At 38.0% G+C, this 10,334-nt stretch overlaps 1 protein-coding gene across 1 annotated transcript in view; it reads right to left on the bottom strand.

Moving 5' to 3' along the window:
• Nucleotides 1-1,167: 1,167 nt before the first annotated feature.
• gbe1b (glucan (1,4-alpha-), branching enzyme 1b) overlaps nt 1,168-10,334 on the bottom strand; it is a 94,852-nt gene continuing 85,685 nt past the window's right edge. The window contains exon 16 of the mRNA XM_083914358.1: nt 1,168-3,116. Within this exon, the coding sequence (XP_083770484.1) occupies nt 3,054-3,116 (63 nt within the window). The 3' untranslated portion in view covers nt 1,168-3,053. The remainder of the gene's footprint in view (nt 3,117-10,334) is intronic.

The following is a 10,334-nucleotide window of genomic DNA, read 5'->3' as shown; positions in this document are numbered from 1 at the left end:
CCTGTATCGATGTTAACACACAAAGACCCATTTAGTGTAAATAGCCCAAAGTGAGGATGGATGAAGGAAATGGAAATTTAAGTATTATGATCTGGTGAGTTGTCTTTCACCCCCCTTACATCATGTTTTAGGAACCACTGGGGCGGTTGCTCTGTAGAGTCCCAAATTATTTCACAGCCTCCCTGGTCACCAAATGGAAACTGAAACGTTATGGTCTGGAGTGCAGAGCGCAAGGTAGATTCCTTCTTTTGTTGTCCCAAAAGACTTGAGGGCTTTCCTTGTTGAAGTCTGATCTGGTACTCTCCTGCCCACAGTTCACAGGCATTTCAAGAAGGTTTAAAGGTGCTCTCAAAGGCAACAGTAGGTTTTTGATATACTGTATTGTTTCCTTGAGATTGCTCACCATTGTATGATTACACTATTAACATTGTGTTTATTCCGTGTCATGTTTTATAGTAAATAAAAGTGAGGTAAAAATAAATAATAAAAATCGCAAACAAATTGTCAAAATGTATTATTATTGTGCAGATAACTGACAAATTAAAAGGAATCCTATAAGAACTACCTACACTCTGTATGAGAAAGACTTTTGTTTCAAAATAAAACGGACTCAGTATCTGAAATTTTCACCAACAAAACTAAAGTAATATGCCCAGTGGCAAAAATCTAAATAAAATTAAAAACTTTCTTTTAGGACCTGACTCCCCTAAAAGTGCTGTCCAAATGAAACGAACACTAAGAAGTAACACACACATAATTACTGCTCATTTAAGACAATTAACCTTCAGTGTGTTTTTTTCTGGTCAAGCATAAACCCTACAGCATAATATTTTAGGTGACTGACAAATCTCTTCTTGTTGGATACAGGCAGCCTCATACGTATGTGCAACTTCCACTGATGGATTGAATTGATAGACAGGAGACAACCGAGAACATCCAAAATTTGTATGCATTCTCTGACAAGAACACAAATAACGGTTTTTGTATCAAGTACTTGGTTATTATGGAGGATGCTGAAGCTCCTACATATCCATAAGTGTGTTATGGGACATAATCAGCAGGCAGACGGCGCATCCAGTTCATCCACATTTTTCTTGTGGCTCGACAGGCACTGATTTATTATCATTAGTAATAATGAAAGAAATATGCAGCACTAGTTACTGTGTATCAGACGTCAATTTTACTTTTGAGAACAAATGCAGACAATTCATTTTGGCAGCGGTAAAACTACAATGACATTGGGTCAGACGAGGGATGATTAAACACTCCACTTCAGTCTCACAACCTCTTTGCTTGAAATTTATGTAGAGTGATCCTCTATGCTTTTCAAGAGGTGTAGAAAGGCATTTTTGAATGCTTTGGCGTTACACAAAAAGACATGACATGTTCATGATACTTTCGGCTAAGCACAAGATGATGGTCCTGAATGTAAATTTGTTTTGTTCAGCTGCAGGGGAGGCAGATCAAAACCTGCCATATGCTACAATACACATCTTAAATGGCTGAGAATCTGCACTAATGCGGAAGGTATGGATCACAGAATTACAGTATCCATGGTAGTAAATCCAGTCATTAGCTTTCATCTAGGATGCCCCAAATCATCTCGTTACACTTTTTAGATAAAACGTGCAGAGAATGGTCCAAAAGACATCCATTCACACGACAAGGGAGAAGCTAAGAGAACTAAAATGCTGTCATTAGCAGAACATAACCTCAAAAAATGAGACCTCTTGCATGAAAGACCATTTTAATGACATGTTGCCTGAGTGAGCAAGTTCAGCAGTCACAAAAGCAGTCAGATGTCATCAGTGCTGTTCCTCACTTCATACACATTTTGATTAATCAATACGTTCTTACGTAACAGCTATGAGGAACACACGATGATCACTGCAGATGTTCATTGAGGTGTTCAAACATCACATGTGTTGAGAAAAAGTCAGAGATAATTGTGAGAGTCATTCTCCAAGTGAATTTAGGCCTTGTGTTTTTCTGGGACGTCTGCAATAATCTCAGGGGAATGCTACAGTACAGTGAGCATGGTGCACATAAATTATGGTATCTAAAAGTAGACAAGTGAGTCATTGCTGCATCTGGAAAAAACCCACACAAGCAATGTGTTGATCATCCGGATCAACTCATTTCAGAAACTAACTACTTTAATAGAATTTACTGTAGGACAAAACCATGAATTCATTTTTGTTAAATGGGGAAAAAAACGTGTAATTCATCTAAAAATGTTACTTAGGTATGATGCAACATATTGTGAACAATCCAAATTAGGACATTTTTTATCACTTTGCTTTAGCAGCAAATTACTGGCTTTATAACGAGGCCATAAATAACCACATAAATGTTCCCAGTAGCGACATAAATTCAAACATTACAACACAACTGTGTAAGATACCAATTAAAAGTATAATAATTCAAAGCAGCTTATTACTTTGTGCAAATTGCAATATTTGTATAGATACAATGTCCCAAAATGCAAATTAACAAATGATTAAATACTTGGGTCTTTTGATTTTCAAGTGCTGGTAATATTGTAAATCTCTTTGTGTCTGTGACATAATGTTATCCGTATTTAAATACAAAACAATTAAATCAGGTAAAATTTATTTGAGCATCTGAAATATTATTATTTTGTCTGAGCTTTTATCATGTTTGAACGTTTGTTGTTCTGCTTCCCTCAGATACAGTCATGTGTTTCAGATGACACGCCAAATTCAACAGAGCCTATAAATGGCTGCTGGCTAGTGGTGGATGGACTCGGCAGGGTTTTAAGTTTTAGCATCTAGCTGCTGGTTAGGTTGGACGCTTCCCAAATGGACCAATCTGTAGTAAATGGGGTTACACAGCATCTCAGGTTGCAGATGGTGTTTGAAAGCCTACAAGCTCACAATGCTTTCCCTCCCCCATTTAGAAAAAGACTCAAACACAAAAAGTGGATTTGGGTGGTGTGCAAGGTTGACACTTTAAGATGAAGGTGATTGTTAACACTCAGTTTGAGGTTGGAATCCATTCTCGATGCTGGCCTCTGTGGAGACAATCATCCTCTAATAACAGTAATCTATCTCCTCGTTGGCCAGGACAATAGCAGTTCTGCAGGGGATGTAGACCTGAGAGAGAAAGAGAGACAAAGGGAGGAAAGAAAGAAGGGAGAAAAGTGAGTTGACAATTTAAGATTAATGATGCTAACAAGATCAACGATTTTGGAGATTATTGAATCTCCATGTTCATCCTTTTTAAAAGTCAGACACGGAGGCACTTGGTGCCTTGATGATCAGGCGTAAATCTCACAATCAAGGTCAACATGACGGCAGCATGGAGGGGAGAAGGAGGGGAAAAGACGAGAGAAGTGAAGAAGGGGGAGGGGAGTGTATTTAGAGGGATATTCAGATCTGTACAGAAAAAAACACTCTTCAGAAGACACAAACAGCACAGTTTTGATGGAAGAGCACCGTCAAGGTTAGAGAGGTATAATCAAAGTGTGACAGAGTTGCAGCTACATTAAGACCTCTGGGTGGCACTGGAGTCAGCAGATCTGCAGCTTAAAGTTGTGCCTGTGAGCGGGTTCTGTAGGATTTCATTTTAAGCTTTGAGCTTTGGAGGATATGCATCCTGGCGTAGTTGGTGATCAGTGACTTAATCTGTCTCAAATTCATTAACATTGCTTCATTCAAAGCTTGTGCATTCAAGTGAACAATCCCCAAATGAGCAATCGTGCTTAATGTGGGGGCAAAAAAAATAATCATAATTTTCAATTCTGAACTCTCCAATCAATGCAATTACTGTGTGTTTCATCATCTCCATATATTGGCTGTGCATCAACTGTAAACTTGAAATTCTGCAAAGATACAATCTGCCAGAGGGCATGAGCTGAGCTAAAAGAATCTCCCGAGTTTTGGTGGACTGAAGAAAAAAACCTGTCAGCAAAAAAATAAGCACAACAAGAAAAAAAGGAGCCAAGCCTGAAAATGTCAGATTCCTATATAAACAGTACAAAGAAATCTTAGTGAGGGTGTTCGTTTGGAGTGGTGTAGCTAATAAAGCCTTTGATCAATCCTTTTGATATTCACAGTGTCGTTTGGAGGCAAGGAGACGCTGTCTGCCATTAGTCACTTCAGATTTATGCCAAAGGAAAAGCCAGGCAGACATAAATGATGCTATATTTCCCAACAGAAAACTGAAAAAGAGCGCAGGACTGTAAACAATTCAATCACCCCCTGAACTCTTCAATCTGCCCCTCGGCATCAGCGGATCTCAGCTCGCTGTGGATGTGTTTCTTTGGCAACAGTTTGTCACCGAGGGAGTTGAGCAGCACGGCGCTGAAACATTGACACAGACATTGGTGACTAATTAAACAGTCACAGTGGGAGAGTCTCAATGCAGATGCACCGCAGAGAGGGGAAGGCAGAATGAATCATTGCACCTGTTTAGACAAGAGCTACCACTGCGCCTAACCTGGAATATGTCAACAGCTTTTATTCTACCAAATAGATAACAATAGTGACCAATCTGTGAACGAGGAGCAGCAGATTTTAAGCAGTCGGTGGAAGACATTCTAATTAACCTCCTCACAATATTAAGGTGTTATGAATTAGATACATACAGTATATGCTCTACATGCTGCAAATTACCTAGTAATCACTAACACTAATAATTCAGACTAAAGCGTGTTTAGAACACATTCAATCTATTTCCATTATGTTACATTAATCAGAAACATTATCATCAAAGTATCAGAGTAACAACTTATATTGACCTGAGCTAAAACAAAAGCAAATTGAGCCAATGGCACAGTTCTGATCACACATGAAAATAAATAGATGGTTAAAATTCAGCTTCCTGGTGTATCATAGATATAGATACAAAAGTATGGATTTACTGGTGCTTTTGCACATTTCAGACTATTTAAATGACTTTATATTACAGGTAACCATTTTGAAAACTATTCTGCTGAGTCTTAGAAATGTTAACATATTCATGTCACTTCTTAAAATCTGGCAGACCCCTGAAATGTTTGAGGTGGGTAATCAATCACAGTGCACATCATGTTTGCAACCATTTTGTTGATGTTGATGATTGTTTGATGCCACGTCATCATTTTGTGGTAATGCAGTAAGTTTAAAGCATGCCTATGTAACTTTTGCGGAACAGAAACTACTGTGGACAGGTGACATGAGATAATGCTAAAGACTAACACACAGTGTAACAAGTAGTCGCAAGTGTGTGAATTGACTCAGTATTTGTTATACAGCAATATGTCCCCTAAAGCTTGCTAACATTAGCCACCATGAGCTGATGGTCATACCAGACCAATGTAAAGCTGTAACAGCCAAACTCTCAAATGTAGTGAATTGAGCAAACATTTGTTTTATTGCTTACAAATGTAACTGCACTTGCAAGTAGGTGGAGGTGAAGAGAAAAAGGTTCCCAGTGGTTAACCTAGTGGGCATCCAGTCACCTCATATAGAGGTCCTGGCCCAGGACCTCTATATGAGGTGACTGTTAAATTTTTTTGATGGAAAGTCAAAGGATTACAAAGAGACACAAAACAACTTTGAAGAGATGCAGAATGACCACGGAGAGACAGAACAACCAGAAAGAGAAACAAAACACCCACAAAGAGATGCACAACGACCACAATGAGACACAAAATACTGACAAAGAGATGCAGAAAGAGTGCAAAGACAGGCAAAACAGTAACAAAGAGTTACAAAACAACCACAGAGAGACAAAATAACAAAGAGATATAGAGATACAGAAAAACCACAGAGGTATGCAGAACAACCACAAAGAGACACAAAACTGCAACAAAGAGTCATAAAACGACCACAAAAGAAACACAAAATAACTACAGACACAAAACGACCACACAGACACAAAATAACTACAAAGAGACACAAAACGACCACAGAGACACAAACTAACTACAAAGAGACACACAACGACCAAAAAGACACAAAATAACTACAAAGAGCCAAAAAACGACCACACAGACACAAAATAACTACAAAGAGACACAAAACGACCACACAGACACAAAATAACTACAAAGAGACACACAACGACCAAAAAGACACAAAATAACTACAAAGAGCCAAAAAACGACCACACAGACACAAAATAACTACAAAGAGACACACAACGACCAAAAAGACACAAAATAACTACAAAGAGCCAAAAAACGACCACACAGACACAAAATAACTACAAAGAGACACAAAACGACCACACAGACACAAAATAACTACAAAGAGACACAAAACGACCACACAGACACAAAATAACTACAAAGAGACACAACACGACCACAGAGACACAAAATAACTACAAAGAGACACAACACGACCACAGAGACACAAAATAACTACAAAGAGACACAACATGACCTCAAAGAAAAACAAAAGAATGTCAGGTGTATGTACTGTATTGTACTTGTAGAATGTTAGCCAAGGCCGGGCTTTTTTCTTAACTTATTTTGTCTTACGGATGCTCTTGTACAGCCTCCTCCACACTCTCCTGTGAGAATTGGGTTCACTACTTACTTCAAGAGCAGAGTTCAGCCTCCTGGCTAATACTCAATATGATCAATGTTCAAACACACTGATAAAGGATTCATGAGGTGCTTCACATATCATGCACTAGGTTTCTGTACCCTGACCCAGGCTGCTGTCAAGAGCATGCCCTGACTATTTGTGCTCTTAAAGTCTCCAGACATGTCTCTGTTTGGATCCATTACCCACTTAACAAGCATCACCTCCCTGTAAGCACTCCTGTGCATTTAGGTTGTACTTTAGGCAGGCCAAGGATCTGACTGGGTCACAACACAAACCTGACTTGGATGGTTAACTGAGCCCACACTCAATTAAAGGATATTATCTGTTTCCGTTTACAGCCTGGGTTCTTATTTTTGTAGTTTTGTTGTTTGGTTTGTCTGCTGCAGCAATATCATCATGCTCACAGATCCGCACTTAATGTATTGGGTTATGCTGTATGTACTAATAGTCAAACATTATGGAAAATAAATGTTAAAATAAGATAACGTTGGAAAGTACCAAACTACCTGAATTTCAAAACATTTGTATTCTCGGCCTGTTGCCTGAAATCCCACGGCTTAATAACACCAAAAATGGAATAATTGTTTTCTCTCTTCTTCAAACTAAACGTACATATATCTTTTTAAAGAACAAAAACAGAAAAATCATTCAGTGGTTAAAAAACCTCTCTTAATGTCTTGCCAATCTTTGCTATTAAAGGAAAGCTTAATGCCATTTACAAAATATCGGGGAAGTTTATATATTTATTGGAACATAATTAGGTATGACCTTGAAGTTGATAAGAAAGATGTGACCGGAAAGTGTAAAGATTCTTTTGGTATACCAGCTTTGCAATTAATTGTTAGGACTCAAAAACCATTGTACACATAATATTATTCTTATATTTATTTAATTCATTTTGAATTATTTGTAATTCTCTACTATTTATTTATTTTGATTGTTTAGGCTATTGAATAATGTCTATGTTATCTTATTGTATTATTCCTGTTACAGTATACACAGTATGTATGTATAAGATGGCTTAGTTGTTTTCTATATTTGTATGAGCAGGTCCTAGAGTTTGACTCTGCAAGTTCACATGTCAACATCAGCCTTACATGTGTCTGATGGAAATGTACATCTTTTGATCATTTGCTACAAGCCTGCTTTGTTCCCCTCACTTTCTTTTTCTCCCTTACTTCCACACAGTTTCATTTCTTTTTGTGAAACTGTCAAAGGAGAAAACCCCTTGGATGCATCCAAGTTAATCAAAAGGTTTTGAAGCAGCTAATTATCATCAGTGTTTCTTAGCATTAGGTCTTTGACATTATAACGCTCTAAAGACTGTAAATGTGACGAACACCCGAAGAGGTTAAACCTAAAATAAATTTTCTCACTTGAAGGGTTGTAGTCCCTGACTTCACATCGTTTTCGTCTTGCTAAATGAATAAATTGTAATCGTTCAATAGCAGTAGTCTTAGTTCTTTATGTGTGACATCCTTATGCAATGCCCTGCTGAGTATATCAACCTGTCAGTTCACTCAGATAAAGGCTTAGCTGCAACATTTTTTATTTGAATAAAGAGAGGAGCACATTTTTTTATCTTTTCTACTCCACTTCATGGCAAGCTGTTCAAACATTCGCTCTCTTCATATTACTAGGGATGAAATATGGCCTAGTGCTGATTCTTTGTTATTGCTAGCAAACCCTACTTAAAAAAGACAACAACAACAACAACAACAACAACAACAACAACAACAACAACAACAACAATGCTGGTAAAGAGTGGCAAAAGTGAGTAAAAACTTTACCTTACGCACAGGGAGCTGCAGATTTGCGTGACCTTTTTTGGGTTACATGATGAACCTTTGACATTATTACATTGTTTTCCCATTGTCACTGTACATTATTAGCTTTATGTCACATAATATAGGCCCATACTCAATCACTCAGAATAAAGACCAACAGGTGGATTTACTGATACAATTTAAAAATCTTAATTTCTTTGAAATTAAAATGAGCTTATATTCAAGGACAAACAATCCAAACAAAGAGTCAGTCCAGTCAAACTGCGTTGAGGGCTGAGATGTAGCAGTATCTCTTGGAGCGCAGTGTCAAAATTTTACTTACTCAGACAGCACTCACTATTTTTCTGAAAAAGGGCATAGATAGGTGTAGATGCTACCTTTAACTATTGTTAGTACCTAACCATTAAAACAAATTAAAATGTGGATAATTTGATACTAATAGATTTTTTTGGTACTTCCTTTTATAAAGGATTCATAGGTATTGACTAATAGATTAATCAATGAACTAATTCATGTTTTATTAACCTATAATAAATCCATTATTTACAACTAATAAACCATGTTGACTTATTAGACTTGTTAACTGAGAAACAAAGTGTATGTCGTTTTAGTAAAACATGTTACAGACCGGAATGTAAAAGTCTAATATCTCTTTAATATATTAGAAATATTACTTTTGAGGCTCAAACATCATAACACTGACACAGCCTACTAACACCTACCACAATATGCAGCATTCCTCTGTTTGCACTGTTGAACTTGTTTACCATCGGATTCACATTTAACCGGTTCTTCTGGTTTTTGTTTGTTTGTTTATTTTTTGGGGGTGGGGGGCATTTTGGTTCTTTATTGACTTATTTTTTTTAGAATGGAGAAAAAGACATGGCTGTAAGAGCTCAAGAGATGTCACATAGCAACAGTGCAGGGTCACATTTGTATACATGGGGCGTTACTGTTACATGATGTTCGCCACAGCCTACCGAGCCAACGGGATGCTCTCGACTCTGCCGGCTTTATCCAATTATGTGCATTCGCAGACTGGGGAGTGATGCATTCTTGGAGGATATGAGAGTTTATTATCGCTCAGTAACGAGGAAGCTGGAGAATTGGCGGACCCATTAAAAAGACAGGGGGGAAGAAGTTTACGCAGACCTTGAAAAAAACAGTTAAATTAAACATGGACGATGGACCTTTCCCAGCCCCCGAAGAGGCTCTTGTCTGATTTTTCTTGTCATAACCAGGTAGGTGTGAAGAAGAGGAGGAGGAAGAGGAGGAGAAGAAGCATCTTTATGCAAGACTGCAGTCTCCCTGTGCAATCTCTCCGAGGGTGCCTAAAGGAGATACAGTATGTGCAGAAGGGTCCCCACCCTGCTTACTCCCTGTTGGCCACATTTCTCTCACCCCCTTTCATTCCCCATTAATCCATGATGGTGCCAACATTAGCAGATGACTTGTTAACTAAACTTCCCATTTTGGCCAAGAGGGACGTGAGTGAAGCAGTGGTGTTTGAATTAATAAGAGATTTAAGAGAATGTGGAATTTGAGTCCTTTATCTGATGAAACCTAAGCTAATACGATAGAGGATTGCTGTCTGCGTGAAAGAGGAAGAGGCTTTTTAAGGTTAAATCATGTTGAAATTATGCTCTGAATAGCAGTTTTACTAAACACATTTGTGATACATTAAAGTGCTTCATCATACGCTATATACATGTAGAGAAATACCCTCTATCCATTAATTGCAATACTTTCAGTATTGATCTGAGGAGGTTCAAGCTGAGTTCAGATAAACAAAACCTTCTCAGGTGCTATGTCAACTCTGGTACTAACTGAAACAGCTTAAGTGTTCTGCCTCAAGATATTCATTATTTGACTAAACAAACTTTAAAAACCAGAGGGAGCAGAGGACTGTGCAGACCACTTCACAGACATCACTGTCCTCACGCATTAATTGGATTCATTAACATAAGATCTAACACATGCAATCAGC

Source organism: Echiichthys vipera (genome assembly GCF_963691815.1).
Source record: "Echiichthys vipera genome assembly, chromosome: 5".
Classification (NCBI taxonomy): domain Eukaryota; kingdom Metazoa; phylum Chordata; class Actinopteri; order Perciformes; family Trachinidae; genus Echiichthys; species Echiichthys vipera.
This window is presented reverse-complemented; position numbering and strand designations above follow the sequence as displayed.